This window comes from Mus caroli, unplaced genomic scaffold (genome assembly GCF_978045245.1).
Source record: "Mus caroli unplaced genomic scaffold, Mus_caroli_1 scaffold_14, whole genome shotgun sequence".
NCBI classification, from domain to species: domain Eukaryota; kingdom Metazoa; phylum Chordata; class Mammalia; order Rodentia; family Muridae; genus Mus; species Mus caroli.
Window position 1 is genome coordinate 78,896,680 of NW_028227269.1, and position 21,055 is coordinate 78,917,734.

The 21,055-nt window shown below is 41.5% G+C and overlaps 1 protein-coding gene across 3 annotated transcripts in view; it reads right to left on the reverse strand.

Annotated features, from left to right (window-relative positions):
• The window catches only part of Dcaf5 (DDB1 and CUL4 associated factor 5), a 90,511-nt gene that overhangs the window by 61,095 nt on the left and 8,361 nt on the right, over positions 1–21,055 (reverse strand). For all 3 annotated transcript variants that reach the window (XM_021178805.3, XM_029484465.2, XM_085830512.1), the window contains exons 2-4: positions 6,164–6,307; positions 1,953–1,989; positions 778–917 (exon numbers count right to left, since the gene is read on the reverse strand). In XM_021178805.3, coding sequence (XP_021034464.1) covers positions 778–917; positions 1,953–1,989; positions 6,164–6,307 — 321 coding nt within the window. The remainder of the gene's footprint in view (positions 1–777; positions 918–1,952; positions 1,990–6,163; positions 6,308–21,055) is intronic.

The window sequence follows — 21,055 nt, forward strand, 5'->3', positions numbered from 1 at the left end:
TCCTAGCTCAAAGGGGAAAGTGAGCTGTCTACAGAAGTAAAATGAATTCCCTAAAACCTTTCACAACCAACTCCTAATACAGTTATCACATTTTTTAAAGATTTATCTATGTATTTTATGTATATGAGTACACTGTAGCTGTCTTCAGACACACCAGAAGAGGGCATCAGATCCCATTACAGATGGTTGTGAGCCACCATGTGGTTGTTGGGAATTGAACTCAGGGCCTCTGGAAGAGCAGTCAGTGTTCTTAACCACTGAGCCATGTCTCTAGCCCCCCAAGTTACTATAACTTTAATGCTTATAAAAGTGCAAGTTTTATATACATATAGATTTAGACAAAGTGAAACAATGAAAAATGAAAACAAAGCAACACAGTACAGTTTCCCTCTGGTTCATGATGCTCCCTGAAGGGTTAGGGCAGAACTGTGTCTTCCAGTATCAAAAAACAAAAACAAAAAACAAAACAAAACAAAACAAACAAACAAACAAACAAAAAACCCTGCCTGGTGCCCCTTTTCTGTAATTGAAGGAGAAAGACTGTGAGTTCACATGTTGCACAGCTAGACTCAGATTTTGTTTTTGTACAGTGACAGGCAGCTGTAGAATGATTGGTGAACATATTCCTCTTGTGACCACTGAGGGCAGGATGGGTCTCCAGTGTTCTATGTCTGTGCTGCATGTGAGAATCCTACATTTCTATCCTCTGGATGTTACTCATACACTGACTGTACTCAGACTGTTCAGCACAATCCAAAACTGTCCAAAATGACCTACCTCCATGGGGAGACTCCCGGATGTCCCAAATGAGAACCCGGCCATCATCTGAAGAGCTGGCAAAAATGTTGTCATTCACGGGGCTCACTGACAAGCCATATACTGCATCTTCATGAGCAAACACATCCAAGGTCTCACTGCTGAGAAACAGAAAAGCACATAGACACATATATATACACAAACATTGTACAGAGGCCCAGCCCTATTGTACCTAACTAGAGTTCAGTTTCTTTCATTCAAGAGAAATTTAACCCAGATAAACCAACAAGATGCTAAATTAAGGTAATGGGCAATGTTCAAGTGAAAAACATTAAGTATCTAAAATGTCTGCATAAAATATATATGTATATTTAAAGGTATTACTTGTATGAATTTCGTAATTTTCACACTAAACATATTTAAAAATAACCCAGTAGCTGAGTTTTTTGTTTTCATTTATCACTTGTATGGAGATTTAAGGGTGGTACTAGATTTCCAAAAATAAAGGGGAGGTTTTAAAGCAGCAGAGATAGAGGGCCTCCCAGGAGACTAGCATGTGGATTAACAGCACAGTTCTGAGCTATCAAGACCGGTGCAAAGTCCTAGCATCACCTGACCTTAAGTTACCTAAGAGCTCTGGGCCTTTGTTCCCTTTTGTCATGGATATCAACAATATCCCTCACTAAATGGTCATGACGGTTAAGTGGGGAACACAAAAATCCCTTAAAACAATGTCTGGCATGTGACAGTAAAAACTCAATAAATATTAGTTATTATTAACTATTAATTTTTATTACGTAATTATGTATAACATATAAATATAAAGAGGAAAAACTCTTTTCTCTCTCTCTCTCTCTCTTTTTTTTCCAAGATAGGGTTTCTCTGAATAGCCCTGGCCATCCTGGAACTCACTCTGTAGACCAGGCTGGCCTCGAACTCAGAAATCCGCCTGCCTCTGCCTCCCAAGTGCTGGGATTAAAGGCGTCTCTTATTTCTAATTGTATGTCAACTTTGCAAATCTTCCCTTTCTTTAAATAAAACTGAAACTATTATAGTAATTGGTTTGTTTGCTTCAGAAAACTAATATTGGTTCCATATTAGTTCCCTCAGAACCTAAAATCTATGTCTAAAAAGATATTTGCCACTGTTCATCTAAAAAATGGTCAGTCATCGTCACATACCAACAATGTATTTACCTTTCAACATCATGGAGGATAACTTGCTCATCATTTCCTACAAAGGAAAAAAATAGACATTTTATAATTCCTACAAGTGATCCCTTCCACCCAACAATATAGGATTTTAAAGTTTCTAAAAAAAAAAAAAAAAAAATCATAAACTGGCTCAGTTTGTGGAAGTCTTGAAAGTCTGAATTCCTGAGCTTGATTCCCAGAACCTATGGTATGAGGAGAAAACTAGTTACTGCATTACTGAAAGTTGTCCTATACATCTGTGTGTGTGCACATGTACACACACACACACACTCAAAATACAACATAATAGAAAATCGGAGTGTTAAGTTAGGAGAGACTATGAAGGCGATCTAAGAAGTCAGGCACAGTGGTGCTTGCTTGTATGTAATTCCTACCCTTAGGGGAGGTACAGGCAGAAGGATCAGGAGGCTCAGGGCCAGCCTCGGATACAGGAGAACCTGTCTCAAAAAGCCACACATTCTCTCTTTTAAAAATATTTAACAGAGCTGTCTTTATAGAGTTTTGTTTTGTTTTGTTTTTTAAAAGCAATAAAGTATAATAACCTGGCAACGGTTCTCAGAATGCATTATTCAGGGGATCAGACCAAAATAAACTGCTGTCACTCAGGAAAAGTAAATGGCTAAACAGTTCACTCAGCCAGGCTAACCCACACCATGTCAAGCAAAGCAACCAGCAATTATAAGATCTGGAATAAAATCTCTTAACATTTCTAGGCTCCGGCTGTCCACATGAACATAGGGATAACAAATGTCTACTATTCTGGGGTATTACAAGGACAAGAGCTTGTAAAAAGCATTCAGAATAGGGCTGAGCACTTGAGAGGCCCTGGTAACATCTGCTGTTTCTACCTCATCCTTCATAGCATTAGAGTCTGATAAGTGTGATCCTAAATGATGGTAAAGCTTTCTTCCATAACTTCCTCTTACATTCTTATTCTAAGAACCTAAAACACCATATTCATGATATGTCTTCAAATGGCTTATAAAGCCAAGAACAACGAAAGCATGCTTGAAAGCATGCATGTGAAAGACATATGCCACTTTCAAATGCATAGTCCAAAGCCACATAAGTACAAAGCAAAAGCAGCAGTAAGGTCTAAGTCATGTCAACTTTCCAAGCCCTAGCTGTAAATTCTCCTGTGGGTATATACTAACAGCAAAGACCAACTCATGCCTTCCAACTCAACCTTCCAGGTGCCAAACATGGTGGGGCACTGGTAAAGATTCTGTCCTGTCCTTTACGATCTGAGAGTCCAACCACACAAACTACTAGTAGTAGGAGGGTGAACTGTGGGGAAACAGGACTTTTAGCTTCACGTTCAGAGACAAAGAATCAGACATCAAAGACACTCGAGCAACTGTAAACTCCTGCAGGTGGGACAAGGATAGGCTGTATATGTGGCTGGAAACGATAAACCCAGAACTCAGGAAGCAGAGGCAGGAAGATTACCTCAAGTTCAAGGCCAGCCAGGCCAACTTGGGACCCAACAAGACCTGCCTCAAGAAATTTTGAAAAAGTGGGAAGGCACAAGGGGCAAAAAAAAGCAGCCCAATGCCACCTAAGACATCAAGTTGTTTAGTCAGCAAGGGGACGGAGGCTGGACAGGTCAACTGAATTACACCTGATTCTGTGGACCCTAAGGGTGAAAGGAAACCTGTAAAAGTGTCATATTAGCTGCTTACTGCTGAATAAGCTCACTCTTATTTGTCACTTTGTCTGTCCCTCAATTAGACGTCACTGTTTGGGATTAAAGGTATGTACTAAAGCTGTGTCTATATTTCAACCAAAGGAATTAAAGATCTGTATTCCAGCTAAATCACACGGACCTAGCAGGTCTTTGGATGTTGATCCCTTGCTAGAACCATGTTGCTGTCCCCTACAAAAATAGGGTCAATTTTTTTAAAATGTTAATTTATGGCAGAGAGAGATGGCTCAGAGGGTACAGATCTGCTACACAATTCTGGTGACCTGTGTTGATTCCTGAACTCATATAAGGTAGAAGGAGAAAAATCAACTCCACAAAGTTGTCCTTTTACCTTTGTATACATAATGTGCCCACATAGATCATGCACATACAATAAATTAAAATTTTAATGGACATAGTACTACCAGAAGATCCAGCAATACCTCTCCTGGCATATACCCAGAAGATGTCCCAACTTGTAATAAGGACACAGGCTCCACTATGCTCATAACAGCCTTATTTATAATAGCCAGAAGCTGGAAAGAACCTAGCTGTCCCTCAACAGAGGAATGGATATAGAAAATGTGGTACATTTACACAATGGAGTACTACTCAGCAATAAAAAAACAATGAATTCATGAAATTCTTAGGCAAATGGATACATCTGGAGGATATCATCCTGAGTGAGGTAACCCAATCACAAAAGAACTCACATGATATGCACTCACTGATAAGTGGATATTAGCCCAGAAACTTAGAATATCCAAGACACAATTTGCAAAACACATGAAACTCAAGAAGGACAACCAAGTGTGTATACTTCGCTCCTTCTTAGAATGGGAAGTACCCATGGAAGTACAAAATACCCATGGAAGGAGTTACAGAGACAAAGTTTGGAGCTGAGATGGAAGGAAGGACCATCCAGAGACTGCCCATCCTGGGAATCCATCCCATATACAACCACCAAACCCAGACACTATTACATATGCCAGAAAGATTTTGCTGACAGGAGCTGGGCGTGGTGGTGCAAGCCTTTAATCCCAGAACTCGGGAGGCAGAGGCAGGTGGATTTCTGAGTTCGAGGCCAGCCTGGTCTACAAAGTGAGTTCCAGGACAGCCAGGGCTATACAGAGAAACCCTGTCTCGAAAAACGAAAAAAAAAAAAAAAAAAAAAAGATTTTGCTGACAGGACCCTGATATGTAGCTTTTTCTTGTGAGGTTATGCCAGTGCCTGGCAAATACAGAAGTGGATGCTCACAGTCATCTATTGGATAGATCACAGGGCCCCCAATGGAGGAACTAGAGAAAGTACCCAAGGAGGTAAAGGGGTCTGCAAACCTATAGGAAGAACAACAATATGAACTAACCAGTACCCCCAGAGCTCGTATCTCTAGCTGCATATATAGCAGAGGATAGCCTAGTCAGCCATCAATGGGAGGAGAGGCCCGTGGTCTTGCAAAGTTCATATGCCCCAAGTACAGGGGAATGCCAAGGCCAGGAAGCAGGAGTGGATGGGTTGGGAAGCAGGGTGGGGGGGAGGGTATATATAGGGGGCATTGGGGATAGCATTTGAAATGTAAATGAAGAAAATATCTAATAAAAAATTTAAAAATTTAAGAAACTTCAGCAATGTTTAAAAAGTCATTCGAAAATACACAGATGAATGAAAATTTGTGAAAGCAATGACTTGAGGGAAAGTGAGTGATCAGGGCAGGTGGAAGGAGAGAACCGACTTTAGTAAAGTGTCCTCTGACCTCCACATGCTTGCTCGCCATGGCATGCACTCCCTGGATAATTAAGTAAATGCTATTAAAAGAAAAAAGGTGTTGTTGTTTTACATCAAGCTTAATGTTCACAATAGGCCTATAATCCCAGTGACTGAAGTTAGGAGTTTAAGGCCAACCTGGGCCAACCTCTGTCATCAACCTACCAAACAACAGAAACAGCAGCCCAGATAGAAAGCAGGGAAGGCAGGCAATGCCTGTTATCCCAGCACCTGGGAGGCAGACACAGGTGGTCAGAGGACAAGGTCATCCTCGGCCTGTACTTGTCTCAAAAAACAGTATGGTCAAATCTTTCTAGATGAAAATTTAAAGCTGGAAAGATGGGTCAGGAGAAGCAAAGGAACTTGTTGCACAAACCTGGTGACTCAAGTGTGGTTCCTAGAAGCTATGTAAAGATGGAAGAGTACACATACCCACATACCCACTGATAATTAAAAATAAATACAACGGAACAAAAATGAATAGAACAAAATAGGAAGCATGCACCGTATGTGGTAAGATTATTGCGCTACAAATTAGCATACTTTCAGCCAAGGCACAAAGGGGCGGGGCATGGAGAAAGGATAATGGATCCCTAATTCACACATCTACACTGCTGTAACAAACACAGAGAAGTAAAAAATGATACCGAGCCAGTAATTTCACAGCTCAGTAAGCTATGGGAAGAAAAATACGCTCTTACCACTCTTTTCACTAATTTCCCACAGTAGAATCTGTCTTCTTACCTCCAGAGAATACTTTGGTGTTCCCACTGTTGAAAGCCAGGCAGAAAATGTTGGAATGGTGCTCCCCCTTCAGCTGTATGGGTTTGACCCTGGAATGGATAGCTTGTTCCATGTGCCATAGCAGAACTCGGCGGTCGTCTCCTCCTTTAGCAGAGAGCAAGAATCTAGGGTTAAAATAGTTATTGCAAGGCTAACATTTGGTTTTGCCACCTCAACTCCCATTTCTGAATCTATCTCTCTCCAGCTATGGAAGACACATAAATCTAAGATTTTTTTCCCATGAGGCACATGAACTCTAAAGCACCCACACTTTCCCAGGCCTTGTTTGGTTGACTGTTTTAGGTTAGTGGTGATAGAGATGGAACCCAGAGCCTGTGCATACCAGGCAAGTGCTCTCTCTACCACTGTGTTAAGTCTCAGCCCTCTTCAAGTTCTGACTCTTAAACAGATAATACCGAAATTAAAATGGATAAGCTCTGGCATGAGACACTCCTTACCCAGTACCACTTTGTCCAGCCTGGCTTCCTTGAGTCTTAGCATTTAAATGTTTATTTGCTTATTATTTAGAATCTTTCTAGTAAGTTTTTTTGAGAAGGGAGCAGGAAATAGCCATTACAACCTAAACTAGTTTCTACTACTTGCAATCAAAGAACTCTTAAGTAGTATTTCTAGCATAACAATTTGCAAAGCAATCTTTGATGTAGTCTTGGTGACTATGGGACAGTATACACACAACTAAGGGCCTAACTCCTATTAGGGTTGTTATACTGCAGTTCTCCTGGGGACGTGGCTCTTTCGTGTAATTTTCAGTGGTCTGAACTGCAAAAGCAGTAGCACACTGTATCAACTAGCTCCTAGAGAATGAGAATACAGGGGCTGGAGAGATGGCTCAGTGGTTAAGAGCACCAACTGCTCTTCCAGAGGTCCTGAGTTCAATTCCCAGCAACCACATGGTGGCTCACAACCATCTGTAATGGGATCTGATGCCCTCTTCTGGGGTGTCTGAAGACAGCTACAGTGTACTCATATAAATAAAATAAATCAAAAAAAAAAAAAAGAGAGAATGAGAATACGTGTGTTCTACATATTTGCCGACGTGTTAAAAAGTGTCTGGAGAGAGGAACAAACCACTAATGAAGACTACACCTAGGAGACAGAAGTGGGACAGTATACATTGCATTTCACACTTTGCACACACTCATGCACACACACACACGTGCACATACTATCAAGGTTCAAGTGCTTATCACTGAACTATTTATTATACCCATTCCTATTTGACTTTTAAAGAATGAAAGTGTAGGCCTGTGTATCTGCATGTGGTTATGTGAACATGAGTACAGCTTCCTGCAGCGGCAGAGATGTTGGATTCCCCTGGAGCTGAAGTTCAGAGCTGGCTGACAAAAGGTGCTGAGAACTGTACCAGGTCCTCTTGAGGAGCAGCCAATGCTCTTAACTGCTATGCTATTTACCCCACGTCTCCTGTTTGACTTTTATAACAAGCCAACAACATACTTATCTTAGTCAGGGTTTCTATTCCTGCACAAACATCATGACCTAGAAGCAAGTTGGGGAGGAAAGGGTTTTATTCAGCTTACACTTCCACACTGCTGTTCATCACCAAAGGACTGGAACTCAAGCAGATCAGGAAGCAGGAGCTGATGCAGAGGCCATGGAGGGATGTTACTTACTGGCTTGCTGCCCCTGGCTTGCTCAGCCTGCTCTCTAAGAGAACCCAAGACTACCAGCCCAGAGATGGCACCACCCACAATGCCCCCCCATCACTAATTGAGAAAATGCCTTACAGCTGGATCTCATGGAGGCACTTCCCCAACTGAAAGCTCCTTTCTCTGTGATAACTCCAGCCTGTGTCAAGTTGACACACAAAACTAGCCAGTACAATACTCTTTTCAAAAAAAAAAATAAAATAAATAAAAAGATAAGCTACATGAGCAGCAATTAACAGCAGCTCTGAGCCTCTGGCTCTCCATCTACCCAAGGTTAAAAATATAAGGACTGGAATGGCCAAGCTAGTGGTAAAGCTATGCTGCCCTAGGTAAACAGTACACTTGGCACCACTTACAGCACATCTATACAAACAGGATCATGCCACAGAGCAGGATGTCAGTGGTTTATAAGAGCCTGTGAAGAAGTACCCAGAGGTCTTTTCTGGAGGAAGAATTGGGTGTAAAAAGAGTATGGGCACCAACATCCATTTGTGAAAATTTTTTTTAGGCTACATGACACGCAGGGATTTTGGCAGTTTTGTTGAAACGCTGGAATCTAAATAAATGAACCAAAAAGTCAGTGAAGGGGCTAGGCAAGCACAGGCCAAGACCAAAGGAGAACCCTGAGACTCTAGGCAATAGATAAGACTGAAAACCATCTAAACGCCTACCAACTGAAGTCTGGTTAGAATTCCTGTTTAAGACTGGGGGGGTGGGGGGTGGGGGTGGGGGTGAAGTACTCCCGACACAGGAGACTGAGGGCGAAGGATTACCGTGAGTTTCAGACCAGCCTGGGATATGAATACTGAGTTCCAGGCCAACCTAGGGTACAGAGTGAGACCTTGTTTCAAAAAGGCAAAATAGAGGCTGGAGAGATAGCTCAGCAATTAAAAGCAATTGTTTCTCTTCCAGAAAACTTGGGTTTGGTTCCCCATGACCATTTCAGGTGGTTTACAACCTCATGTAACTCTAGGGGATCTGATGCTCTCTGCTGGTCTCTGTGGGTACTGCAGCAGGTACACAAACACATGAATGAGCACACAGAGATTTAAGCTGAGCCAGGCTAGTACTTGGGAGGCAGAAGACTGTGACTTCCAGGTCAACCTGGTCTACATAGTGAGTTCTTGGACAGCCAGAGCAATGTAGAGAGACCCTTTCTCAACAACAACAACAATAATAATAGTAGTAATAATAATAATGTACATACCTCAAAACATCCTAATTTCTACAAAGTATCTATGAATTTATCCTTGCCTTTCAAATATTTTATTTTTTTTAAAGATTTATTTATTTATTATATGTAAGTACACTGTAGCTGTCTTCAGACACTCCAGAAGAGGACACCGGATCTTGTTACGGATGGTTGTGAGCCACCATGTGGTTGTTGGAAATTGAACTCAGGGCCTCTGGAAGAGCAGTCAGTGCTCTTAACTGCTGAGTCATCTCTCCAGCCCCGCCTTTCAAATTCTTTTAGGTAACACAAGACTATGAATCACATGAAACCCATCCTAGCACTTGGCAAGTAGAGGCAGGAGGACTACAGGAGACCACTGGGGGGGGGGGGGGCAACAATGATCTGAATGCAGGGCATCTGGCACCAGAGATGCTCCTTAGTCTACCCCAATCCAGCCTATTGACAGTGAAGAGATACTGAAACTAGGCAGATTAAATGGCCAGGTTGAAAACTTTTTTTTTTTTTTTTTTTTTTTTTTTTTTGGTTTTTCGAGACAGGGTTTCTCTGTGTAGCCCTGGCTGTCCTGGCACTCACGTTGTAGACCAGGCTGGCCTCGAACTCAGAAATCCACCTGCCTCTGCCTCCCAAGTGCTGGGATTAAAGGCGTGCGCCACCACACCCGGCTGGTTGAAAACTTTTTAAAAAGAGTCTTTTATAGTTCAGCTTGGTCTCAAAACTTCAGTGTAGCTAAAATGACGCCGAACCCTTGATCCTCTTGCCTCTATTACAGACAACCAATAAGACGTCAGGTTTCGTATGGAGCTAGGTCCCAGGCAAACACTCTAGCAGCTGAGCTACGCCACTTGCTCAATTTTTTGTACACTGAATGATGGCTGCATTTGACCACAGGTAAGCTAGGTTGGGTGATCTGCCAAGGCACTAGGCTTTTTTTTTTTTTCTTCTTGCTCCAGCCCCACTCGCTCTGGCCCAAAGATGTATTTATTTACTTATTATATGTAAGTACACTGCAACTGTCTTCAGACACACCAGAAGAGGCACAAGATCTCATTACAGATGGTTGTGAGCCACCAAGTGGTTGCTGGAAATTGAACTCAGGACCTCCAGAAGAGCTCTCAGTGCTCTTAACCGCTGAGCCATCTCTCCAGCCCTAGGCTGACTTTCAATGACACTTCTTAAATCAGGAGTATGGGTAAGGAATCCAAAGGCAACACAGGCAAGTCTGAAGAGGTAAGGGCTCCATGCAGACTTTGACTCCCACTGCAGAAGTTGCCAGAGACAGAACCAAGCCTTGTCGCACTGTCCTGTAATTAAAACTACTCTGGAGGCTGAGACAGGAAGATGAAAATGCAAAGCTTTCCTAAGCCAGAGGTGGAATAACATCTATATATCTGCAAACACCCTATTTTTACCGAGGACTTTCCTTTTGAAAGATAAGTGTGTTTATCTAATTTTATCTCATACCAGATAAGAGAGCAAAGTTATTCCTATTTTAAAGGGCTCAAAAGTCAGGGCTAGGCATGGTGGCCTATACCTGTAATTCCAATATTTGGGAGGCAGAACTGAGGTAAATTTGAAGCCAGCTTGGGCTATAGAATGAGATCCTGCTTGGGAAGAAGGGAAAAGAAAATGAAGTCTGACTTGCCTTGGTTCCTATCTTGGAGTACTCTACATTAAATAGGTAGTGGGTATCAAAGCGCCACTTTAACTGGATACCTAGAACCCCATGAAATAAAGTGCTTTCTCTAAAATCAGGTAACTAGTGTGTTGGAATATAATAAAGTTATAGCTTTAAACTCTGAACTCGATCCAGTCAGTCTTAGACAATGTTTCTAATTCCTGGGCAGAAACAGATGAAATCTACCATGCTCAAGTGTGCTTTCTCCTCACACTCAATCATCCCGGGGGGATCATTTTCTCCAATGGCCATTTTGCTTATGAGGAAACAGATATAAAAGAAGCTAAGCTCACTAGTCCTAAGGTACTACCATCAATTAGAGGAACAGAGGGATTAAAGTTCAACATGTCCTTGCTCTTCCTAAACACCACTGGATAATTCTAGACACTGGAGAAATGTTCTTTGTAGTTTAAGGTATATTTTTTTTAAAAAAAAAAGCACAGCTTCATAGGCATTAGAGTAATATAAAATTTCCTTTCAAATACTGTTCTTAAAAGAATAAACTTAGCCGGGCAGTGATGGCACACGCCTTTAATCCCAGCACTTGGGAGACAGAGGCAGGTGGATTTCTGAGTTCGAGGCCAACCTGGTCTATAGAGTGAATTCCAGGACAGCCAGAGCTACACAGAGAAATCCTGTCTGGGGAAAAAATAAATAAATAAATAAACTTAGAGATGCTGGAGAGATGGTTCTGTCAGTAGAATGCTTGCCAACAGAAAGCCCTGAGCTCAGTCCCAAGCACCTACATTAAAAAAATAAAAGCAGACAATAGCTGAGTGGCTAAGTGGTGGGGGGCACACCTTTGATCCCAGCACTTGGAGGCAGAGGCAGGAGGATCTCTGAGTTTAAGGTTATCCTGGTTTACAGAGTGAGTTCCAGGGTATTCAGGAGTACACAGCTAAACCAAGTCTTGAAAAAGCAAATTAATAAATAATTTTTTAAAAGATTTATTTATTACTATACATAAGTACACTGTAGCTGTAGCTGTCTTTAGACACACCAGAAGAGGGCGTCAGGTCTCATTACGGGTGGTTGTGAGCTACCATGTGGTTGCTGGGATTTGAACTCAGTATCAGTCAGTGCTCTTACCTGCTGAGCCATCCACAAAAATTTTTTAAATTGAAAAAACCATCAGTCAAGGGCTTGCTCTCTTCCTGCCTCCATCTTGGGCCTGTGTTCTCCACACAGAAGGCCTAGGAAAGCACAGAAACCCCCTCTGCTGCAGTTGCCACAGCCTTGGGTGGAGGCAGGGTCTGAGCTGAATCCCACAGTGATGAGTAGCAGAGCTGCTGAGATTCACACATACCACACACACAAACAGGTGGCAGCGGCAGCTGACATCAGCAAGGAACCAGTGAGTGACAGAAGGGAAGGAAGGCGACATCCCAAAATGGTCCACAGATCTCAGGGACCGCTAGAGGCAGTACTGGGGAAATCTAAGAACACCCTCTGTTCATCCCAAAGCCTGATGTGTGCAGGAACCCAGCTTCAGAGGCCTGCAGAGTTTTGTGGGAAGCCAACACAAAAGACTTATCTCAGCACACACAGCTGGCAACTGCTGAGAAACAAAGTGAAAGTACTTCCAGCATTCAGGAAGATAGATGCAACTGCGTAAGAGGAGGAAGGGGCTGCTGTCACAGGTATGGAAGTTAAAAACATAGACTTGGTCAAGTCACGTGTAAGTGGGAGCCTGAACACCAACAGTGGTGGCCCTGTAAATGTTATTATGGGATTGGAAATCTAAAAACAAGGACTCTCCTGTTCCACATTTCAAAAGGAACGCTACAAGCCAAGAGTGTGGCGCACATCCCAGCACTCACAAGGTAGAGACAGATGGTCTCTGAATTCAAGGGTAGCCTGGTCTACAACCCTGTGTTCCAGGCCAACCAGTCAAGAAAAAAAAAAAAAAGTGGATTTTTTAAAGAACAGCTTGGTTCTAAATTTGCACTATTGATATCACCAATAAAGTCATGGCTTCTTGTGGGGATCGGGGTTAAGGGCAGGTACAGTGGCATACATTTGTAATCCCAGTGCCTGGCAGGGTCCTGGAGTTTGCTGGCCAGCCCAGCATAGCCAAATTGGTGAGCTTAAGTTTAGTAGGAGAGTCTCTCAAGCATGAAAGAGGAGAGCAATTAAGGAATACACCCAACATGGACTTCTGGTAGTCACAGGCACATGTAGAGAAAATATCTTGTGATATGGTACCTGTCAATAATAAATCTGATGGCCTATGGCTTAGGTAGGAATTAGGAGGTAGAACATCAAGGAGGCAGAAAGGATTCTGGGATAGGGCCAGGTGGAAGGTTCACCTGGGAAGTGAAAAGACAGTCATGGTACCTGAGCACACGTAAGCAGCCATGTAGCAGAATGTAGATTAGAATAAATGGGTTATTTTAAGTTATGAGCTAGTCAGAGAAGGGCCTAGCTACATGGCCAAGGTATTTATAAATATATTTTGAGTGAGTCTTATTTCATGGGGCTGGGAGGAAGAACCGTTACTTCTACAGGCACAGGCAATCTACAACTGTAACTCCATACATGCATGAGCATGTGAGCACATACATGCGCACACACAAGTAGGATAAACAAAGTTTTGAAGAAAAAGAAAGCTAAACAGCATGAATGACATACTTTAAATATGATGAAAAATCAAAAAAGTGCAGTTCAAACTTCTGAGATTTAGAAAACAAATTACCAGCCAGCTTCACTACCTCTAAGAGAGCACCTCTATGAGGTAGACACTCCCAAATACACACACTGTAAGTGCAGAATGACCTCAGAAGGTACAGGACAACTGTTTTAACACAGTTAAAAGGTCACAAAATCAGCAGTAGATGATGTCATCTGTAATGTTCTTTTCTGGTTCTTGAGAGACAGAATCTCATGATGGACGAGCCTCTGCTAGTGACGTTTTGTATACTGTATGAAGATGTGTCTCTGCCCTTCCTTGCCTGCCTAAGGCATCTTCTGATTGGCCATGGCCTATAGCATAAGGCAGAATAGTGAGGTGGGACTTCCAGACAAAGAGAGGAACTCTAAAAAGAGTCAGGCGAGGAAAAGATTCGCTTTGAGATGGAGGAAGTTTGACTGTATATATGGCAGACCTTAGATTAATATAAACAGAATAACTGAATTACAAGCTAGTAGGCATTAATTCATAAATAAACCTCCATGTCATTATTCAGGAACTGGGTGGACATAGAAAAGCCCAAACAGTTACAAGCCTGAAGCTTAGTATATAGCTATGTGAAGCTTGTCTTGGACTCCTAAGCCCTCTGCCTCCAAGGGCTAGGATTACAGGTATGTGTGTGACGCATACACACATACGCATACATGTATATATATACACACACCACCTTAACCAACCTACACAAATATTTTTAAAATACAAAAATTATTCACACTCATTGGTTCAAAATTACATTTTTAAGATTTATTCTAAAGGAAAAATTAATTTCCAAGATGATCTAGCTACAAGGTGTACGAAGAAAGCAAAAATTAAGTATAACAAAAGTTGATTACATTTAACATAGATGTTTAACAACATGTTGTCGTAAAGGGCTTTAGGACATCTGGTCTCAAAGTGTGTTGGGGTGGACTTCAGAAAGTCTGCAAAGCCAGAACAATGCTTCTTTTTTCTCTTAGAGTGAACTAAGGGTTGAACCCAGGGACTGAAGATGTCAGACACACACTCACCACAAGGCTAAAAGCACTAGCCCCTTTGTACTTGACAGGGTCTCACTAAGACAACTGGTCTTAGAAATCTTCTTGCCTTGTCCTAGCAAATAGATGGGATTATAAGAATGCTTCAATAAGCCTGACAAATTTTTATTTGCTTTTACAAAAATTGTGTGAGTAGGCACCCAGAGATGGCATAGAGGGCTGTCTTAGTTACTCTTAACATACTCTTCTATACTGGCAAGAGACACTGTAACCAAGGCATCTTAGAAAAGAAAAGTGATTAAGTGGGGACATGAATAGTTTCAGAGGTGGGTCCTTGACCATCAATGGTGGGAAAGGTGGAAACGAGCAGAAGGCATGGCTCTGGAGCAGAAGCTGGAAGCTGGCATCTGATTTTCAAACCCAAGACAGGGAGACCCGAAGCCCACTTCCCAAAGACACCTCCTCCTCCAACAAGGCCCCACTTTCTAATCCTTCCTAAATAGGCCACCAACTGGGAACCAAACATACAAATACATGAGCCTATGTGGACCATTCCCTGGATACCATAGGCCTACTAGCCATACCATAATATAAAACACACTCAGTCTAACTCCAAAATTCCATAAATCTTTCACAGTCTCAAGACTGTCAAGTCCTAAGTCTCTTCTGAGATGCAAGGCAAACTCTTGTTATTGTTGTTGATTTTGTTGTGGTGGTAATGGTGTTTGTTTGTTTGCTTGTTTTGTAAGACAGGGTTTCTCTGTGTAGACCTGTCTGTCCTGGAAAACTCTCTGTAGACCAGACCAGCCTCAAACTCACAGAGATCTACCTGCCTCTGCCTCCCCTGTGCATCAAGGCAAACTTAACTGCAACCCCTGAGGTAAAAATCAAAAAACAAATTATATACTTCCAACATACAGTGGCACAGAATATACATTACCATTCCAAAAAGAAGGAAAGGGAGGCAGGTAGAAAATACTGAACCAAAGCAAGACTGAAACCCATCAGGTCAAACTCCAAATCCTGAAAGTCCATGCCTGATGTCAAATGGCTTATTATATGGTTCCTCAAATCTCCCACTCCTTTCAGCTTTCTTTTTTCTTTTTTAAGATTTATTTATTTATTTATTTATTTATTTATTTATGTATATGAGTACACTGTAGCTGTAGATGGTTGTGAGCCTCATGTGGTTGTTGGGCTCCAGTCAACCCCGCTTGCTCTGGTCAGCCCCTCTTGCACAGACCCTGCTCACTCGGGCCCAAAGATTTATTTATTATTATTACAAATAAATAAATAGCTGTCTGTAGCTGTCTTCAGATGCACCAGAAGAGGACATTAGGTCTCATTACGGATGGTTGTGAGCCGCCATGTGGTTGCTGGGATTTGTACTCAGGACTTTTGGAAGAGCAGTCAGTACTCTTACCTGCTGAGACATCTTATCAGCCCCTTCTTTTGGCTTTCTTGACTGCAACATACTTCTCTCTCTTGAGCTGGTTCCACACCCTGTCTTCAGATCTCCTTGGCAGGAATCTCAAGGCTCTGGCATCTCATGGCTCTTGGGGTCTCCAGTGAAACGTAGGCTTCACCTTCACAGCTTCACTCTGGGGCCTCTCTGGGCCCTCTATGCTGGGACACCCCTCCCACACACCTGGCCTCAGAAGCTTTCCTGAACTGTGGAGGAAATTCCACAACTCCTTTATTCCTGTATCCTTGGCTTTAAGGCCAGAATCACTTTGGTCAAATCTGCCAACACATGGAATATAATCTGGCCCACTTGAGGAATTAATTTGCATAGATTTGACTTGTTGATGCTTTCCCTAGTAGAATAATTTTCCTTTCCTTTAAAAGATTCTTTAGGCATTTAACACCTAGGAAGCTTAGCTGGGTGGGGTCCGGGAATCACTCCTTTTATCCTTGTTTAGTTAGTCATTCTTTAAACTTCTCATCTCCTTCAGCTCAGGCTCCACCATTACATTTCCTGGTGCCCTTTTCCTCCTAAACTATACATTTAGAATTTTTTTGGCCTGGCTTGCTGTTTTGTTAGATATCTACATAAGAATGATTACTAATAACCACATAACACAGCTCATACTAGACTGTCTTGAAATCTCCTCTGCCAATGACATTAGTCCAAAAACTCTTCAATTTAACATCTGGCAGGACAAAACAGCCATATTCTTTGTCAAATCATCACAAGATTGCTCTTTAGCCCAGCTGCTAATATTATTTCACCATGAAATTGTGAGTTGGGCTTCACACTCCACATTGCTCTCAGAACTACTGCATTCAATCACTTTTCTAAGACAAAGTCTACATTCCACCAACAAGCAGTACAGTCAGGCCTGCCCCAGCATCAGGTACCACTCCCTACAATCAACTCTGTCTCAGTCACTCTTCTATTGCTGTGAACAGCCACCATGACCAAGGCAACTTGTAAAAGAAAGCATTTTACCTGGAGCTGGCTTACAGTTTCAGAGTCCATGACCATCATGGCAGAGAGCATGGAGGCAGGCAAGTATGTGGCACTAGAGCAGTAGCTGAAAGCATCATCTTTTGAAACCTCAAAGACCACTCCCATTGGTACATTTCTTCCAACAAGGCCACACCTCCTAATCCTTCCTAAATAGTCCATCAACTAGGAACCAAACATTCAAAGATATGAGCCTATAAGAGCCATTCTCATTCAAACCACCACAAGGTCAGAGGATAGCCTTTAGGATTTGGGTTTTCTCTAATCGATTCCAGGAATCAAACTAAGGATATCAGGCTTTCACTGCAAGCCCTGTTAGCCACTGAGCCACCTCACCAGCCAATTTTCTTTTTAAATTGTATTGATAGTCCAAAGGTAATGATGGCTAAATCACTGATAGCTTAGTACTGATTAGAGCAACAATATAAATTTTACTGGTCATCAGTTTATTCTTTATAATGTTTTATGCTTATTTATTTAATTTTATGTGTATGAGTCTTTTGCCTATAATATGTTTGTGCACCATGTGTGTGTCTTAGTGCCTTTCAGAGGTTAGAAGATGTCAGATTGCTTGGAGCTAGAGTTATGGATTGTAGTCAGTCAGCAGGTGGCTGCTAGGAACCAAACAATAAATGCTCTTGACCAGAGTCATCTCTCTAGCCCCTCATTAGTTTAATCTAACTCCTAATCACTTGCAGTAAAACAAACAAAAATAAAAAAATATACCATCTTCATTTAACCTGTTCTTGATGAAATAATAAAATCAAATTTCAACCACAGACATAGCCTAAATACTCTGTATGATAAAACTCAAAGTTCTTAATAAAACACAAGCACATAGAACAGCAGTGAATTCCACATCATATGCTAACCTGGATGTCTTTCATTTCTACCACTTTTTTTTTTTAACTAAAACAGACAAACTATGGTTTAAGACTCAGGAACTTGGCAATATTTTTTTTTCAAATTAACAAGATAGGGATTTGGTATTATTTTTTCAAAATGAACAAGATAAGCCTGAGATCTCAAGGAAAATAACTAGCAGCTATCCATAACCAATGATAAAATTCAACTTTTCAAGTGAAAAGATATTCCAAAAACTTGTATTTGCCACAGTGAACTAAAATACTTGTTATTGTTTGAAGATATCTCTGATGATATTTGTGCCGATACTAATAAAGTGATTTAAATGTTTTAGTTTAAGGTGTCAGTGAAATGGCTTAGTGGATAAACGCACTTGCTGCTAAGCCTGAGCGTGGGAGAGGAGAATCAAGTCCTTCAACCTGTCCTCAAACATTCTGCACACCCAAATAAACAAACAGACAGATACATTTAAAGAAAAAAATGTAAAGGCTAGCAGTGTGGCGAGGTTGGTCTAGTGCTTGCTTAGAATACATGAAGCCTTAGAATTCCCAGCATAACTGTGGTACGACACATCTCTGCAATGCCAGGACTCAGGATGTAGAAGCAGGAGATGAACAGTTTAAGGTCCTCCTAAACCAGCTTAAGATACCTGACAGTCTGATTTAAAAAAATAACAATAAATTAGCTGGGCAGTGATGGCACATGCCTTTAATCCCAGCACTTGGAGGTATCTCTGAGTTTCAGGTCAACCTAATCCCCAGAGCAAGTTCCAGGACAATCAGAGCTACACAAAGAAACCCTGTCTCAATAAACAAAAACAAATCAAACAAAACAAAAAAATTAAGACTGAGTAATGGCAAGGCACACACCTATAATCTCAGCACTCCAGAGGCTAAGATGGGAGGACCTTGAGTTCAAGGCCAGTTTTTGGGAATCATCAGTAAGTTTTAGACTAGCCTGGGCTACATACAGAGACCTTATCTCCAATATAAGTAAACAGAAATAGAAAATCAATCTCTTAATCTCTCTCTCTCTCTCTCTCACTGTTTTAAATGATTAAGCGTTCTCAGTTTTAATTTTAATCCTAGTGCAATAAAATCATAAAGATAACTCAAACTGTAGTTTTCCTGGGATCTTTAATGATTTCAATGTAAAAATGTCTTGAGACCAAAAGTTTTTGAGAATTTTGTTTTACAGCAACTTTTTAAAATCTAAGTTATCCCCCCCCCAACCCCAACCCCTCATTCCCTCCCCACTCTGCCCCCACCCTGGCACTGGGCATGTCTATAGACATTTTTTGATTGTTACAAAATGGGAACTACAGTTACCACAGGAATACTGAGTAAAAACTAGGGAGGCTGCTACTTTGCACAGGATAGCCCACCATAACAAAAACAGCAACATTGCTAAGCTGAAAGAAAAATATTCTTCAGAATGGTCAATAACGTGAAGAAAATATTCACTTTAATTAAGAAATGTTGCAAAATAGTGGAGATGATCTCATTCCAATTTAATTTTTGAAACACATACATAAATCTGGGCATGGTGATATATGCCAGTAAACCCAGTGTTCAAGAAGTAGTGACAAGGGCCAGAGAGATGGCTCAGTGGTTAAGAGCACTGACTGTTCTTCCAGAGGTCCTGAGTTCAAATCCCAGCAACCATATGGTGGCTTACAACCATCTGTAATGGGATTGGATGCCCTCTTCTGATGTGTCTGAAGAGAGCGACAGTGTGTATGTATATATGTGTGTGTGTGTGTGTGTGTGTGTGTGTGTGTGTGTGTGTGTGTGTACATAATCTTTTTTTAAAAAAAAAGTAGGGCTGGTGAGATGGCTCAGTGGGTAAGAGCACCCGACTGCTCTTCCGAAGGTCCAGAGTTCAAATCCCAGCAACCACATGGTGGCTCGCAACCATCCGTATCGAGATCTGGCGCCCTCTTCTGGAGTGTCTGAAGACAGCTACAGTGTACTTACATATAATAAATAAATCTTAAAAAAAAAAAAAAAAGTAGCGACAGAACATCAGGAGTTCAACGCCGAGCTTTATTTAGCTACTTAGTTCAAAATCAGCCCAAGCTTTATAAGACCTCACCTAAAAATTTAAAAAATTAAAAATAGAGCTGGCATGGTAGCACACACCTATATGAACACTAGGGACGCTTGATAAGAAAGAGCAGAGTATGAGGTCAGCCTGGGCTACATAGTGAAGGGCTTACCTGGCAATGGTGATGGCCACCTGTAAGCACAGTGTCCTAGTTACTTCTCTACTGCTTGACAAAACACCACGACCATGGCAATTTATAAAAGAAAGCTTCTGATTTGCCTTACAGTTCCAGAGGGTTTCAGTCCAGGATGGCAGAGAGAAGAAACAACAGAGAGCTCACATCTTGATCCACAACCAAAAGGCAAAGAGAGTAAGACTGGGAATCACACAAATCTTTTGAAACCTCAAAGCCTACCTCCAGTGACACACTCCTCCCAACAAGGCCAACCCCTTCTTCCCAAACATTCTACCAACCAGGAACCAAAAATTCAAATATAGGATGAGCTATGGGGACTATTCTTATTCAAACCAATACACAATCCACACCTAGCACTCAGGAGATAGAGACAGGAGGACCAGGAATTTAAAGGCAGCCTCAGGGCTGGCAAGATGGCTCAGTGGGTAAGAGCAAAGGTTCTTCCAAAGGTCCTGAGTTCAAATCCCAGATTTGATGCCTCTTCTGGTGTACTTATGTATAATAAATAAATAAATAAATAAATAAATCTTTAAAAAAACAAAAACAAAAAAGCCGGGCAATGGTGGCGCACGCCTTTAATCCCAACTTGGGAGACAAAAGCAGGCGGATTTCTGAGTTCGAGGCCAGCCTGGTCTACAAAGTGAGTTCCAGGACAGCCAGGGCTATACAGAGAAACCCTGTCTCGAAAAACCAAAATAAATAAATAAACAAAAATAAAAAAATAAAAAATAAAGGCAGCCTCAGCTACAAACATAATCTGAAGTCAGTCTGGGCTACATGAGACACTGGTTTAAAAAAAAAAGTATACATATATACCAAAAAAGTAAAAATATGATCCAGATATTAATAGTGATCCAAAGTAGAAAGAATTCTTTTTCCTTTATTTTTTTATTCTTATTTAAGTGTGTTTGTGCATTTGTATGCCATATTTGTGCAGGTGCTGGAAGAAGCCAGAAGGGCTCCCCTTGAGCTGGAGTTACAGGCAGTTGGAAGACACCTGATGTAGGTGCTGGGAATTGAACTCTGGTCCTCTGGAAGGTCCAGTGGAAGAGCACC